At 45.7% G+C, this 17,401-nt stretch overlaps 1 protein-coding gene across 2 annotated transcripts in view; it reads left to right on the forward strand.

Moving 5' to 3' along the window:
- The first annotated feature begins 8,321 nt into the window (after positions 1-8,321).
- PLCL2 (phospholipase C like 2) overlaps positions 8,322-17,401 on the forward strand; it is a 161,965-nt gene continuing 152,885 nt past the window's right edge. The window contains exons 1-2 of one of the 2 annotated variants that reach the window (XM_037143966.2): positions 8,322-8,388; positions 9,015-9,578. In XM_037143966.2, coding sequence (XP_036999861.2) covers positions 9,255-9,578 — 324 coding nt within the window. In that variant the 5' untranslated portion in view covers positions 8,322-8,388; positions 9,015-9,254. Of the gene's footprint in view, positions 8,389-8,511; positions 8,740-9,014; positions 9,579-17,401 lie in introns of those variants that run through there. The other variant, XM_037143967.2, reaches the window with a different exon arrangement.

Here is a 17,401-nt window from a genome sequence, read left to right on the forward strand (position 1 = left end):
CTCAGACGATGGGACATGTGATTACCAAGGTAATTCCGTGTCAAGACAGCAAATGGTAGGGAACTGGACACTCCAGTGAGAAGTACGTGTGATTTGAAGAGGGCTAAAACATTTTGTTTCATTATATCACACCAAAGAGTAATTCCACTAAAATAAAGACTACCAAGAACTGGAAAACAAAGCATCTAATTTGACTTTAAAAAGAGTTTTTAAAAATCTGTGTTTAAATCCCCAGAGCCAGCGGGTCAAAGGAGTGATTCATGATGAACTCTGCCTTCAGGCTGGAGCTGCTGATACCATCCTGGTAGATAATTGCCTGTCCTGTGCTTAAGGTTCTTGTGGGAAGGAAATTCCAAGGCCCCTTTGGTAATGAATGCATACCAGTGCCTGAATGGTCCCTCAAGGAAGATTTCCTCTCTGTGGAGCCTGAAATCCCGTGGCCGCAGTTTTATCTACTTCCTCTAGTTCTGCTAGTCCCAGTTCAGTTCAAGATCCTCTATTTACAAGGTCACATGATTTTAAAAGATCATTTAAGGCTCCCTTCACATCACATCTTAACTAAAGTTTAATAACGCAAGAAATGTTTGCGTAGGAACTGGTGACAAGGAGAGGAACTTGGATGGATCTTGGCTTTTGCTCTCTGGTTTCCCTAGAATGACCTTCTGACCCCTGTTCAGCAAGCCAGCTCCATCACTTCCTTCAAAGCCTAGTTTCGCTCCCTTCCTAAGCCCCCTCTTAGGTGTTACTCCATTGAGGGGCAGACACAGACCCAGATAATAAAACCACAACACATGGTTCACAATCTCGCTTCATTGGCTGGAAGCCCGCCCTTCCCACCCTGGCCGGATATGGTGGCTGGGGAGGGGTGGCTAGTGTCCTGAGCCTCATCTTCTACCTTCTGGGTAATGAGATTAACCTGCCTTCTCTCTCATGTGGCCCTCATATGTCTCTGCCAAAAGGGACAAGGTGACATTTGGCTAATTTTTTTTTTGTGCTAATGAGCATAATTGGGAACTGTCTAGGGAAGCTTCCTTTTTCCAGGTAATTTGTACATCTTAACAGCGGCCTTCTGGAGCTGTTGTGGTCCTGTGCTGTGTATTGCTACTGTGGGAATGTCTAACTAATTAAGAAAGGAGTGGGCAGTGGGCCAGGCTGCAGAGGTGATGTTTTGGGCCTGGTCAGGCTTTGCTACACCCTACCTCTCACGGCGAGGTCAGGATTTTTATTGACCCATGGCAGGGCTGGAATTGCTTCTTTAATTTGTTATTTTTAATTACTTTTAAAATTGGAAATGTCGTGTATACGCAATGGAAAATAAACCTCCTCCAACCCCACACTCCCCGTTGCCTTCCCCCATGACATCAAATATAGTCCTTTCCACATAGTACTCGTGTGATGAACAGATGCTAGTATATGAATGGATTCATTTGTAGCAGGTAATTTTAGAAAATTGGGGGGAAAAATGGGAAGGCATGGAATAAGACATTCTCAGCACTGCAGAGAAAGAGGCCTTATGAAATAAGAAAGGTTTTTATGAACAGATGAAGGTCAATGATTGATTTTTGAGAAGGCTGATTAATTAAAATAAAACATTCATTAAGGATCTATTATATGGCAGGTCCTGCTCTGGTGACGTTTGAAGGTGTCAAACTCTGATAGAAGCTCAATTATTAATGGAGAGAAGCCTTGTAAATTGTACTAAGTGCCTGAGGAGCCTGGGAGCAACTCATTATGTTTTCAGGAGTCAGGAGCATCTTATCAGAGGGGGAGACGTGTGCTTTCTTGAAGGATGCTTCTAAGTCCTTCCGAAGGAGAGAGGGAAACAGGGATTCCAACCCTAGCAAACAGCAGCATGCAGAGGGGGACAACGCACAACCTTTTCAGGGAAACGGTCGTTGTGATTGGCATACAGGCAGCAGATCTCGGTGGGAGGTGACGCTGAAAGGGAAGTCGGGGACCAGGTTACCTTGGGCTGTGTGTGACTTCTCTGGAGAAGGACTTTTGTCCCGATGTGCAACTGTTGGAGACTTTTAGGTTGAGAAGTGACCACCCCCCACACTCCCCCAGGACAGTTTGGATGGCGGTGTGAGAAACAGATTGAAACAGGGAGGGACTAGAGTCCAGCAGGATAATCCAGTAATCCAAGCCAAGAGTGAGGACACAGTCATCCAGGCCATTCTGGTGGGAATGGGTTTGAGAGAAATTTCTAGGTTGATTTACATGGTTAACTACATCTTGATAGTTACCTGGTACAAGGAAGGGGTGCAGGGAGGAAAGGCCAGTGCCGAATTCTTTGTGGGTCTAGTACTGCTAAAAAAAAAAACACAGAGCAAAGGAGAATAGCTGTAGCAACACAAATCTGGTGAATTCAATCTGAGGCTTGTTAGTTTGAGATTTCTGGGGCGCAACCAAGCCAAGAACTTCTGCAGGGAAAGAGTTTCAATGATACAAGTGGAATTAGCAATATCCAGTATTCTATAAAGGTCAAGGAAGATAAAAATTAAAAAGTAGCCATTAGGTTTGTTAATTAGGATGCCATCCATGACATTTGGGAGGGCAGTTTCAGAAGAAGAGGAAGGAAACCAGTTACAACAGGCTGGTAACTGAAAAAACCTATAGCAAGCCGTATTTATATGTGGAAGGAAGACAGCTTATAGAGAAATGGATGCAGATGTGTGACTAGTGAGGCAGGACAGGTGGGAGAACTGCCCTGGTTTGCCAGGTTTGCCAGGTTTGCCAAGGAGAGAGACACCTCTCTTGGCACCACCAGGGATGTACTTGCCCCTAGAATCTCACTAATGGCTGCTACAACCATCACACTCACTGTGGGGGTGGAGAAAGGGGCTCCTTTTTCTTTCACAGACCACCCACCCCCTTTTCCACAGTGGTACAGCTGGGAGGTGCTGTGATCCCCAACCCCTCCTTAATTCTCCTAACACCTTGGTTAAAGAGCAACTTTAAACTGGCCACACAAATGTCCCTATCCTTTGAGCTCACAGGTACAGTCTTACAGGGTTTCTAAGGAAGCAGCTCCTGCCAGTCCTGGCTCCGGGAGGCCCTACTCTCCTCCTTACTGCTCGGGAGCCCCCATGAAGACCTGAGATACTGGGCCCGAGAGGAGATGGGCCAGGAAGAGGAAAGTGTTCCCTTTCTCTTTGATCTAAAGCTGCCTTCCGAACCCTTGCTTCTTGCCTTGTATGACTCCCATTGAGACTGGCCACTCCTTCAGGGAAGACTCCACTCTACCTTCTACCCAAAGAGAGTGACAAAGCCCTATGGTTTCAAAAGAAAGAACAACTGAGTCAGAATGGGAGAGTTCAATAATCGTACACAGCATTCATAGAGAGTTTCTGATTTTGGATTACCTTAAGACAGCAGGGGTGGTGGGTGAGGTAAGGATCAGTGGGATGCAGGAAAAGTGAAAGCAGTTTATTTCTTGATGTATCTTATCGTCTGTGTGAGGCAGCGCCCTAAGACTACTGATGAGAGGAGGGGTAGTGGGTCAGTTGGGATTTGGAGAGGAACAGCTTGGAAAGTGGAGATTGGAGACAATTAGAAAAGGGGGAAATATTGCCTAGAAGCACCAAAGACCCCGCTGAACACAGACCTCCTTCACTTGTGTAGTCAGCGTGGCTATGTGAGTTATTTCTCCAGCAGAGTAGCAGCCTGAGGCACATATGAGGAAAGTTGCGGTTGGAGATTATGCAAAGCTGTGGATTGGCAAGGTAGGCGCAACCTAAGGACACTGACGTGAAGGGGAGGATGCTGGTGAGAATGTGGTTGGAAGTCTTGGTCATGAGGCCCAGGCTGGGAAGGGAAAAGACAGTACAGACGGGAGGACGGGTGGATTGAGTGTGGGGTGGGGTGGGGGGAGGAACCACAGGCCTTACGGAAGGAGGTGGGTTTGGGGAAATAAGGGAATGGACTGATGAGAGGGCAGAGTTTTTGGCTAGACAGCAGGTTGCTGAGTTTCGGATGTCAGAGATAAAATAATTCTGGGCCTGGGAAGGGGAGTGGGTCGATGCAGGAAAGTCGATCGGGAGCCATACACCGCACGCACATTGGGGTGAGTAAAATGATGTGGTCATCAAACCTGGACTTCGTAAACTCGTTAAAATAAATAAAGTAAATCTGTCCTTGAAAACCAGGTTGATGACACCCAAATAAATGCAAAATTTGGAAAACAACTGCTTTGCTTTGCATATCTTAACAATTAGGAGGTAGGATAGGAAAAGATAGGCCTCTCTACAGAACTTATAAAGAATAATACAGCCCTGCCCGGTGAGGCTCCGTGGACTGAGCTCCAGCCTGTGAACCAGAGGGTCACAGGTTCGATTCCAAGTCAGGACACATGCCTGGGTTGCAGGCCAGGTCCCCAGTGTGGAGCGTGTGAGAGGCAACCACATATTGATGTTTTTCTCCCTCCCTTCCCCCGTCTCTAAAAATAAATAAATACAATCATTAAAAAAGAAAAAACAATACATGGAGACCTCACTTAGTAGGTGTCCTTCTATTAAGAGAATGAGTGAACATATTAGCAAGTTTTAAATTCCAGATTTTTTACTTCTCTAGAAAAATTAGATGATCCTTGCAGCAGTGAGATTCCTTACCAGGTTATCTGAACCCTTCCCACTCCATGTTGCTGGGCCACACCTGGCTGAGTGTCGGCTGCTCTTTATCATTATGTTCACACTGTCTTTCTTCGAGTTAAGAGGAAAGTGAAATATTTCTTGTATCATCAAAGGCTCTTTTCAAAACTGGAAAGCCAAAGATGACTCAGGAAGAGTGTCCCTCTGCATTTGATATGGAAATACATCACTGTTAAAAAACTATAAATTATGCAGCTCTTATGAAACAAATCCTCCCAGCCTTGCTCACTGTGTTATGTACCTGGCTCCTGTACAGTATGGCATCAGAGTACGCCATGACTCCTGTAATAAATAAGAGTAGAACTACAATCAAATGCATGAGAGTTTACAAAAGCAGTGTGATAAACGACAGTCATTTTTAGAGCAGATCGATCATACGACTGTCCTGATAGAATAATCCTATCAAATGTCCAGTAATTAATAGAGTCTCTCAAAGCGCTACCTAACTCAATAGCCACTGATGAAAATTTAACAAATTCACGCAGTGGTTTCTCAGTGGCTGGAAAGCGTCACTGTAACTCCCAGAATGCCTCATTTACTGTCAGCCATATACACCTAAAGAAGGTGTCTTCAAAGTAAATGGGTGAGAAGTCCTTAGTGTCAGGAGGGGAAGAATATGCAAATAAAAGCTTTTGGCAGGTCTAACTTATTTCATTGTTGCCTAGGAAGAAAGGGAATCACTACGTATTTCCTGTTGAGAATCATGAGAAAAGGAACACAATCCAGGCTTTAGGACCGAACTAGATTAAAATCAACACCTTGGATTAGTTTAGGAGGCAAATGGGTAGCCACTGTGGACCAGTGCATCGATATGATCTGCTATTTCCTTAAAGCACCGTGGTCGTCTACTTTCTGCTCCAGTAAGCGCTCATATTCAGCATAAGAGGAGAAGTCCAATGTGAAAGTTCAGCGGTTCAATTACACCTTTAGAGAAATACAGGAAATAAAAGGAGACTGAGGTTTGGGAGAGAAAATTGTCATAATACATGGAGGGGAAAATGATCTGAAGGTCAAGAATTCAGTGAGTCAGAAAAATTTAGAGTCACGATGTGACAGCCTACAGACTGGATACGAACATATAACCTGCGAGGGTATAAATGACGGCATGAAGTCAGTAAACAGCGTCAGTGTTTTCCGGGGGAGGCCGAAGTAGGGCTATTAAGGATGACAGAGCCCCAGTAGCTCATGTTCTAGGCATCCCAGTGAAGATACAAACAAAGAGAGGACCGTTTGGTGAAGGGCGACGACCATGAGTAAAAAGCTGAGATGGACCGAAATAGAGAAAAATTGAAGAGATAAGGCTACCTATGGCCGGCACAAGGAGATGATGAGATTTTAAAGGTGTCTATTAGCTTTAAACACGATGAACAAATTATTCAGCAGGACCTAACCATTAGTATATAGATATAATAAATTGGCATAAGCACTATGGAGTTATCCAGATTGAGCATTTTATTAATGTCTTGCCTGTTTCTTACCACCCTGCTCTGAACATTAGTCGGAAGGAATGATTAGATAAGTATTTGCTGAGGAATGACTATGATATTTGGCTCTTCTTCTCACTCTAACTTACTATGAATTTTACAGTGCCATGAAAACACTTTGGCAAAATATTTACAATTTCTTCAATAACATTGTTCATGGAACAGGAGAAATGGAGAGCAATCCCTTAGTGACTGCAGAGACAAGCAGGAAGGACAAGAAACGGTCGCTCCCTATGCTGTTTGTGATGAACAGAATCTGAGTTTGGCTATTAAAAAGCCTGCTGGGAGCTGAGAATTTCACTTGCCAGAGGAACATGCTGCTTCCCATAGAGGAGAAACGGTACCTACGGTCTGGCTGTTCGCGGGTTGGGGAAGGACAGCTATAACATTCGCAGGCGTGTGACCAGCAAGCGGCTTGTGGGAGACAAGCACTTATGGGGATAAAAAGGAACCTGGCACAGGCCTTGTGCTTCTGGCATCATTAGTTACAGGTCTGCCAAGATACTTTGGGAAACGTTTTAATTTAAATACCAAGTCTATTTCAGCGGAGCCTCCCTGGTTTGACCTGTTGGGAGTCCAGAGTGAGATGGATAGGTGTTCATTTTGCAGATTAAGCAAATTAGATGGCACTTTTATAAAAAGCATTCTGGAGGTTTAAATCTCTGTATATCCTCACTCATCCGGGGAAACTCACGGTACAAGTTGCAGGATATATGGCTCTCACAGCACTTTACTAGTGACTGGTAACTAGTAAAGGGCAGAGACACCTCCAGGCGTTTATTCAAAATACCAAGGTTAGATAAAGAACCTTAGGAATAAAGGCCTCACATTCTTCCTCTCCTCTCCCACAGGGTACTCAGAGGATTCTCTGACCATAGCTTCAATAAGGTAAATCAAGAACTTGATTTGAATTCTTTGAACATATTTTTTTTCTGCAAAAACTATCACAAAACCAAAAAAATTTTTGAGCCAAAACTAGGGGAAAAGAAAAGGGATGGGACTGAATCAAATATTAAAAACGTTGTCCTTCGATGTACATATATTTCTGTGAGTGTGTAGGCCCTAGTTGGCAGGAGCGGATAAAGTGGATGGTTTACAAAAACATAAATCCACAATATCAGAAGAATTAAAAGGCCTCCCAAGAATAACATCGAGGCATTTGAAGTTGCTTCAGCTACAGGGGTGGGTACGTATATATATGTACATAAAGCCCAGTTCCTCAGAGGCTACTGGGCAGTTTGCTACAACATCATGCTAATGAGAGCAAGGGTTTGAGTTCACTGCCCCCTCCCTCCCAGGGGACTATCAGTTTCTCTTCCTGCACCCTGGGAGAAGCTCACTCCTAGAAAAGGAAACTCAATCGTTGGAGAAGAGCTGGGGTGCTAAGGGAGGACTGGAGGTTGGAGTCAGGGAGCCAGGGATGGAGAGGTGGGTGGGGCCTCGGGTACCAGGCTATGAATTTGGGCCCTGTCTGGCTGGAGGGATGAAGATTCCGGTGGGGTGAGGTGGGGGGACACAATCAAGGTTGATTTTTTAGGTGTACCCAAGGTCACTGTACCCAAAGCGTTGGGGCTGGGGGTAACTGGGGAGGACCAGAGCGAGGAGGGACCAGCTGTTGAGACCCAATTAGGATATACTGGCTCTCAGAGGGCTGGACCAGCCAGCATCTCAGGAAGGTCACTAAGAGGAAGGAACATTGGTGATAAATCTCTGTAGGGCGACTCAGAGGGCACAGAGCTTGCTCTGCTGAGGTCCTCTGCTCCCTACCTCGCTCCATCTGCCCCCCCCCCCAACTTATCCATCCACCCATCCACGCCACCCTGGCATCCTGGAAACCGGCTGAATCAATTTACAGTTTTAGGAGCCCGAGGGAACAGGCTCCCTGACTGTATGTGACTTGGGTCTGACCACTGTACTGGGGAAGCCCAGAGGGGAACGTCCGGATGGCTTTTTCCCAAGCTGGGTGGGAGGGGAAAGAGTCCAGTGCTCCGGGGCTGGGGGTAGGAGGGAGGGGCAGCGGCAGAGTCCCCAGAGACTCGGGACATCAGCTCCTGGCACAGGGGCCTGCGTGGTCGTTGCCCCTCGGGGCGCCTGGCGGGTGATTGGCAGTTACCACAGTTCTAGTGGGGCACTGGGTATCCGACACGCGTCGCCACCTCCGGTCCTTGTCAGCTAGGCTACTAAATTCCCGCCGCCCGGTGATCTGGCCCCACAGCAACGGCCGCGACCTCGAGCAGGAGCCCGGGCAACCAGTGGTGGGTCAGCGGCGGTCAGGGAGGGTCCCTGCGGCCTGTAGGGGGCAGCGCGGAGCCTAAGAGGAGACTCTGCAGCGGGCGGGGGTGGGTGGGTCTGGGCTACCCCGGGCTTCGCAGCGACTGCAGGGCCCGGCTGCCCCTGCCCGCCGTGCGCTTCCTCTCCAAGCTTCAGGCCTCAGCGGGACCCCGGAGGGACGTGGCAGGGCCACCTTGCGACGGCCCGTAGGGTTAGGACCAGGGGAGACCCGCGTTGCTTCCCCTCCTCGAGGGGTGGCGAGACCCTCCAGAGGCGCCTCCGCGTGGCAAGAGTTCGTCGGGTCGCCTGCGGCTTCCCCTCGCTTTAAGCCCGAGGTGGGCACCCCGAGCCCGGGGCAGGGCGCCCGGGTCCCGCGCGATGACTGCTCCAGCCCCCGAGGAGGGCGGGTGCCCCGAGCCCCAGAGCTGGGCGCCCCGTTACCTTGGGGTGGGTGCCTGGAACCCCGGGGTGGGCACCCGGCGCGCGCGGGTTATTTTTGGCGCCCGCGGCGGCATGTGTGTCTGGGCGTGTTTTCCTTCCCCAGGTGCCCGGAGCCCCGGCTCCGCCGCCACCAGAGCTGACTTGTGTCTCTCTCTTCTCTCCCCTGCAGGAATCTTTCCCTTCTGCCGTTACGACTTTCACCGCGCGCGGGGAGAGCTGGAAACAAACATCACATCTAAATTTAAAAAAAAGAAAGAAAGAAAGAAAAGAAAAAGCGGAAGAAGCTGCGAGGCGGCGACAGGGAGGAGGCGAGGAGGAGGGGCCGCGCACGGCGGGCCCGGCCGGAGGCGGCGGCGGGGACGCGGGGACGCGGGGACGCGGCTTTGTGCTGGCGGGTCGCGGGGCGCCCATGGCGGAGTGCGGCCGGGGGGGCGCCGCTGGCGGGGCCCTGCCCACCTCCCCGGGCCCAGCTCTCGGTGCCAAAGGTGCCCTGAAACCCGGGGAAGGTGACGGCAGCGGGGGAGGTCGCCTCGGCCACGGGCGGACGCGCTGTGACAGCGGCGGGGTTTCTAACGGAGACTGCAGCCTCGGCGTGTCCGGGGAAGAAGCCCGGGTCAGCTCCGCCGCGGGACCTCACGGTGGGGTGCTCGCTCCGAGCCCCAGCCCGGCTGCCTGCCCCCTCCTCCGGGAAAACAAACCGGGCGGCCTGCCCCGCCGGAGCAGCATCATCAAGGTAAGTGGGAGAAGGGCGCTGATCGCCCACCCCCAGCCGCCCTTGGGGTCTGTTTCCCCCGGAGGAGAGTGGTGGTGGAAGGAGGGGTTTGTAAGAGGAGCCCATTGCTAACGGGAACCACTGGTGCACGGGTGCTTGGGATGGTTGAGCAGGGATTGGATGCCAATGGCATTTGGAAAGATTCTGGAGATGTTTCTCAGTGTGCAGGGGAAACTGTGCTCAGACATTCCCAGTTGAACTTGGGGCTGTCACCTCTCCCAGGATTGGCCTGGAATTATGGCCTGTACCTGGCTGGGCAGGGCATGTTCTTCTGTGGTAGCTTCAGCTGGTAACAGACTCCCAGTAAGGTCTCTATTGTATGTTTGAGGCAGTTGGTGATTATGTGAAAACATTTTCTTAAAAATCCCAGAGGGAGAACAGAGATTATTTTACAGGTTTCTTCTGATCTGTATACAGTTGCTTTTTGCAAACGGTTCTACTTCGTGGCTGCAATGTCTCTGGTCAGTCACATGGAGACGTGGAGTAGGGTTCTGAACATAAATGCAAATTTCCGCTTTCTTAGGCTCAAAAGCACTGAGAGATTATAGTGGACTGAGAGAAAAAGCACTGGACGATTTAGGCTTTTTCTTGCTGCAGTAGGCTGGTCTTCAGTTCTGTGCAAGTTCTTTTGGGCAGTTTGCTTGGTCTTGATATCTCTTGCGTTGTGTTATTTAGCAGAAAAAAAGCCAGCGATTGTTTGTGTACTTTAAACTCAAGAAGTAATATTAGGAACTCCTGAGTTTGTTGTGGTTTCATTCTAATATTACATTTTGGTCTGCCGTGTAAAAATATTTCTCGCGACATTAAGTGAAAAAAAAAGTTGATAAGCTAAGAAGCACAGAGCCTTAGCAGGACTGGCTCATTCTGCTCCCGTTTGGAGCACATATGAAAATGTTGCTTTCTGAAAAGCAAGAGCTTACCAGGTCAGTGAGCAGCCACGCACATGGACAGGGCTGCACGGATAGCTGATGACTGGTGGGAAGGAGGACAGAAGGGGCCACAGTGAAAAGAGTTGGCACTGGTGGTACTAGAAATTTAATTGGACCTACAGTAGTCTCCTAAGTACAGTGTTAAGTGTCCGATGCTGTTCTCAACGTATACAGTAATCTAGTGAAATACACCCCCTTGCTACTCTGTGTAACAGGCAGTTGTGAAACTGCTTTTCGCTTTGTCATCTGTTTGCACAGTTTGTGTCTGGGCAAGTGCACAATTGAAGGGCTTCAAGCTCAAGTGTAGTGACCTACCTACAGCAGGTGTTCTGAGTTAAACTAAGAAAAAAGTAACGTATAATTTTGCTGCATACCTAGCTTTTAGTGCTTCATATATATATATATTTACACTGCAGCTTATATTTCTGTGAAAGTTGCTTTCAACTGTGTGGGATAATCAGTCCTATTACAGAGCTATGTGTCATCTGTTTTTATCCATGACTAGAGATTTGTGGTGATTTTGCACTGTGGTATTAATGAAATTTGAAGTGAAAATTCCAGTGAGGATACCAACCTACTCTAACCCTTCACCTCCATTTTTCTGGAGGGGCCTGTTTTTACATTTAAAAAAAATCCCAACGTTATTGGTATCTGTAGTGGGATTCACAGAGTAGCTTAGTTATAACAGCATCTGCTTGAATACATTCTTGGAAGATGAGGAAGGATGGCTTGCCCATATTTCTGATGTGTGGAATTGAGAATTTTGTTGGTAGATGTCATTTCTTCATTGAAGATTCTAGAAGAACATGGGAAAATGATTAATTATAAAGAAATTACTGGTTTCTGAATCGTTACACTTTGAAAGATCTCTTTGTCATTTTTGTTCTTGCTAATGAAGGCAGTTGGCTTCTTGTTCACAGTTATTTTCCTAGGTACACATTGCCAGCACCATCGTTAGGCCTCAATATGCTTCCTGAGTGAATGCAGGAGTGATAAGGAAGTACATGTGTTCTCTGTTAAGTTCTCCTAATTTCTGAAAAGGGCTACTTTGGATTTACCATTCTCATATCTTATTCATTGACTTGTACCTCCTGAGGAGACTTGATCAACTGCTTTTTCTTGCCAAGCTGATCAAGCCTGGATTACAGGAAAGGGTTGTGCTATAATTAAGTAGGTAACTAGTTGGTATGTTTCCCCTTGAATGGGTGCCTTGAAGAATCAAGATTTCATCAAGGTAGTATGGTACTTCCTAAAGACGTAACAGCCTCTATCCTAATAGAATAGAGATCTTTCACTTTAACATCAAATTTCATATAGCAATGAATAACACAGAGACTTTTTTGTCACATGAATGGCAGAAATTATATTTCATTTTTCTCAAAAAATAATATAGAACTTAGCAAAAGCCTCTGTAAAAAAGCAACAGTCACCGCCTTCTTGTGTTCGTTTTGAATACAGGGGATGAATGCAGGCAGGTGATGGAATAGTAGAGGCGGAAGTCGATTAGTAAGCAAGAGCATAATTGGGGGCATGAGAAAATGGCAGGAGTAAATTCTAGCTAAGGAACAGAGACCAGAATTCACAGGGTTGCATTCGCTGAAATGTCAGGCTTGTGAGCTATGCCTGTTTCCTAGCTTGTGTCTTCATTACAGCCCCTGACAGCCCTCTCAGGTGGGCATCCCAGTGTGTACAGGAGGAGAGAGCCTGTTGCTGACATGCAGAACCACAGGCAGAAACACACAGTGGTCTCACCAGCATTATATTCTCCTTTTAAAGTCATTGCTTTCGAATTCCATCTGTTTTGTAAATGCAGCGTTAAGTAAGAAATTGTTGTCAAACTACATTTCTGCCCAAGTAGGTGTACAGATCTGTACTGAAAGAGCTCCTTGGTTATGGTAAGAGTGTTGATGAAAATACAGCCTTGCAGAGCCTTTTACAAATACTACGAGGAGGAAAGTAAGTCATGGGGCCCCTCACCACCTTTTTCTACTTTTCCTTAGCTTATTGAAAATACCGTTATACTTTTGAGATTATTCACAAAGCCTATGGCTAGATTTGTAGGGAACGGGGCCCTTTATGTTTGTCTTCTTAAGTGATCTAGTAAACGAAAACATCACTTTCATTTTCTCTTTTCATATTTCATGTCATCACACTATTCAATACGACGCACACTTTATTTTGAAACAATTAATTTGGCTTGTGATTCACGTAGCATCCATGTTTTTTGCAAAGAGCTGAATCCTTTAACTTAGGAGCTTGGTCTGAAACTATGAAGGAGCAATTTTAGGCCTTAGATTTCTTTTTAATTTTGGAAATAAATGAAGTTAAAATGTCTGTGTATTTGGATGGTTTACTTTAATGAAAGCTAATTGAATCTTTTAGTTGGTACTTTTAAAAATGTGGCCTAATTTGCATAAAGTAAAACTCACTTCCGTTGGTGAGTTCCATGCCACCTGACAAACACAAATGTGTGTTATCATCTCCGCTGTCAAAATACAGAGTAGTTCCATCACCTCAGAAAATTCCCCTGTCCCTTTGTAGTCTTCCCCACCCCCGGCCCCAGACCAAGGCAACCTTTGATCTTAGGTACTTTTTTAATAAGTAAGAAATACAGGTACTGCATTATTTTGGTATTTAAAAGTAATAACTGCTGCCACCATTTACTAAACACTCACTGCATGCAAAACACAGGAAAAGTTTTTAATGCAGTTCTTTGGCTTGGTTCTGTACCAATCATGTAGGCTGAAGAGAACCAGAATTCAGGCAGGTTAACCACTTGGCGGAGGTGTTAGAGCTGGTGGATGTACTCCACGTGGGTACAGCTGCACTCTGCTGCCCCCCAAATTGTACTGGCTGTTTTAAATTCTCTATTTAATGATGGGAGCCTTGGTAATTTGGAACACTGGCTTTGGTTTTCCCCTTTAAATGTAGGGGACATGGGAGAGCGGGGAAAGAATCTGTTTCTGCTGGCAGAAGAGGTTGACAGATAATGTCATCAGGCAGCTGTTAATCACCTGTTGTAGCTGCTTGACCAGAGCCACCAGCTTCTCTGGGACGGATGGTTTGACCTTGTCAAGGTGGCAACCCTTATTTTTCTTAATATCATCACTTCTAGTATCATAATTATAGTATCATGCTATGTAGGAAGAAGGCCTTTATTACCTTTTGGCCAAAATATATCCCTATGTCTTGATGCTGAACATCCCAAAGTGGGGAATAAACGGGCTTTTTGGATTTATCATACATATTTAAACAGAATAATAAAAACGTCCCCCGAAAATGATATTGTCCCATGGTTAAAATAAACTAGACTCCTTGTAGGCAAAAGCTGGGCTATATTTATCAGTTCTGCATAGATCATAAGCACTCAGTAACTATATTTTGAATTGGACTTTACATATACTATTTGCATTTTACTGTAGATATTTTTTTTCTTGAATGGTTGGGAAAAGAAAATTGCATGCCCCAAAATCTTGTGGGCATAAATATTGAACAAACAGTAACAGGATAGAAAAGTGAATTTGTCTGCATAGATAGGCAGCCTGGATCTTTTAGGTCAGAAAAATCCATTGGCCAGCCAGCAGCTCCCCACTTCACTTTGAACTAATGCATTTTAGGTCACACAAGATAACTGTTGAAGGGCCAGGGCATGGTTCCTTCTCTCAGCTGCTCAATTTTCCAGCCTCTCCTCCAAACGGTGATGTTTGACTCAGTTGTTTTTCATTCAGATAGGCAACTGACATGAAATTGTTTTGTTTTGTTTTGTTTTTAATTGCTGCCCTCGGCCACTCAAGCTATTTTCTTAGATTGCTCTCTCCCAGAATCAGTTCAGTTCCTTTTATAGTTCTGTGCTCTCCACAAGGGGTCTGAACTTGACTGTTCCTTTTTTCTTTTCCTTTTCTTCTTCTTTTTTTAATGTCTAAGTTACCCATGCCTCACTGTTGAACAAAATAGGGCATTGTTATTTACAGCCAAAATGCAGATATACATGAAGCATGAACATTCATATTTTTTCTGTCTATATTTTAAACATGTATGTCCAAAAATAGATGCTCTGTTCCTTAATAATAATAACTGTTGGCTGTCATTACTTACTCATCTGCCAGACCCCTGGATTAGTTTAGCTACCTTTTTGTTTTACCTTAATAAGTTCTGTAGTTCAGGAGATATTCAATTATTTTTACCTGTGGGCGATAATATCTGAAACTGTGTGTTCCTACTGATAATCATTGTGAAGCAACAGGATTGCGCTTGGCATAAGAGTATTAGTAGTGACTCAAACTCAAGTCAGAGCCCCCAGGGAAGTCTTAGCAGTACCTGCTTTTCTTGTGTCAGAATAATTCCATCCGGCTGGGTTGCTCAGATGTTTGGAGCCTGCACCAAAGGTTGCGAGCGTGATCCCTGGTTGGGGTGTGCGTAGGAGACAACTGATCAATGCTTCTCTCTCACATCGATGTTTCTATCTTACTCTCTCACCCACCTCTCTAAAATCAGTAAACATATCCTCAGGTGAGGATTTAAAAAATCATGCTTAAAAAAATTCCATAGCTTTAGGGTGCTCAAAATACAAAATTAATTACATTGAACTTCAGTGATGGTTATGCAAGTGGTCCAGCCTGCTGGGAGGACACTTGGCACCTGCCTATTTCCAAGTGGCAGAGGAGGGCAGGTGGCTAGGCACCCTGCTGGCTACTAGTGCTTGGTCACATGGGAGGAATAATTAGGCAAAATGCATTGTAGGTAATCTCAGCTGGGCTGCACTCTGGGGTCTTATGCTGCACTTAGGCCATGAGTTGCCCATCTGGATTATTCAGGAGGCAGAACAGTGGTGGGAAAAGTAGAGGATGTGGAGTTAGGTGCTTGCATTCGTTTCTGGCTCGCTCCCTTCCTTTCTGTGTTGCCTTCAGCAAGATCTCTAAGTCTGTGCCTAATTACCCCGTCTCCTCTACAGAGAGAATAAAATCCCCCCTCAGAGCAGACTGTGAGGATGAAATGAGACAATGTGAGTAGCACGCGGTAAAACTCTCAATAAGCTGTACCTAGTGTGGGGTTTTTCTTTTTAGTTTCTCTGATTGAGAGTTTATCCTGAGATGAGCAAACTCATTTAGCTCCATTTGAGTTGGAGATCTCTAACATTACCGTGCCCACTTTGGAAGTTTTGTCTTTTGAAATATGCAGAAAGTGCCCAGAAAAACTTCTCAAGCATATGCTAAAGATGCGTTTAAGAATTATTTGTTAGGATACCTTTCTAAATCTGAAGCCTCGGACAACCGTGCGCATATCTGAGTAGCCTCAGCTACATGGTCCGAGGGTATGGAACATCAGTTTCATGGAGTCAGGCTCCCATACGTCTTGATTTGCTCAGGCGGTCCAGATTTACACCTTTCATCCTGACAAAATTATTAATGGTGCCTTCTTTCACTCTCAGAGGCAGCCTGGTTTGCATGATACATAGTATGGCCACCCCACTTACTGCTTTTTACACACTCTTTGTGACAGCCTCGGGGGAGCCCCATGAGCCTGCTCTCCGTGCTAAACTTGGCCCTGGCGTCTATACCTCCCTTTTCTCAGGTTGGAATGCTTTCCTCCTCTCTCAGTCACCTTTAAGGTCTTCCTCGGTTCACCCGCTCTCAGGAGGCATCACCTCCTTCTCTGCCTTCCCACCACCACTCTGCCTATGTGTCTTTGTACAGCCCCATTTCCTCCTGCCTCATAGGTAACTTACTGGCCTTCAGTTTGTGCAGACACCTAGTTTAATACCTTGTAGAAAGCAGGCGTTTGAGTATACACTTGTTGAATAAATGTGTGATGGATGAGTAAGTGGACATGAATGACGCAACTTGTCTTAGTAGTTTGATGAAGATGTTATTTAGACTTACTCCCACTGGCTTTGATTGGAATACAAAATTCAATGGGCTGTGTACGTCAGAGAAGACATTTATTTCACATACATAATTTTGGAAACAATCAAACGGAAGGAAATACCTTGATTTAACATTGGATTCAGGAATTTGGTTGGTTTCAGAAGTGTTATGCAAGATGTTGATATGAATGATCTGTCCCCTTTGGTGCCCCTGAAATAAGAGTAGACCTTTGAAAATGTCTTTTTATGTCCTGTCAAAGTTTAAAAAGCATGGTGAGAGAGCTTTACTATTTGTTAAAGCATTTAATTTCTTTTCTAGTATTCAGTTTCCTTAAGGGATTATAGTTTTGCTTGTTTTTTTTATTTGTTTATTTTTAAGGCACTGAATTACTTAACCCTTTATGGTCATTAACATTGGGTTGTCATAAGATATTCATTGGGAGCACTTTGGAATTAATAATAAACAAGAATAAACAAGGAATATAGGTGGGGTTGTAGAAGTAGGACCTTTAATCCCCAAGCACATTCTGACATATACTGGAAGAAATTCTACCTTTTATTGCAACTCAGGGATTGCGTATGGAAGTATTAGTAAGAAATGCTGGGCCTGCATCATCTCACACAAGTCTGACCGCAGCCTGCAAGGAGACATTATCATTCCCTTTTTACAGACAAAGAGACCCACTCTTCAAGGTGCAGGTGGTTTCAAGCGAGGTCTCAGTGTGGGCGGGGCAGAGCCAGCACTCAGACCAAGTCTGACGGACGCGAAAGCCCACACTTTGACAGGCCCCATTGACCTCTTTCTATTCCATCATTTGACACGTGCCTTTGACTTTTTTGGCCTGCTTGCCCAAGCCATTCTGGCTTCTTGATCCTAGCAGTTTCTCCCAGTCCTAAAATAGATGACTGGGTTTTAATTAGGAAAGTTTGGCCTTTGGGGACTGAATCTTGGGATGGAGCCAGCATGTATCTAAATCAACAAAAAGCCATAA

The sequence above is a fragment of the Artibeus jamaicensis genome, unplaced genomic scaffold (assembly GCF_021234435.1).
Source record: "Artibeus jamaicensis isolate MK-2021 breed Jamaican fruit bat unplaced genomic scaffold, CSHL_Jam_final contig_519, whole genome shotgun sequence".
Taxonomy (NCBI): domain Eukaryota; kingdom Metazoa; phylum Chordata; class Mammalia; order Chiroptera; family Phyllostomidae; genus Artibeus; species Artibeus jamaicensis.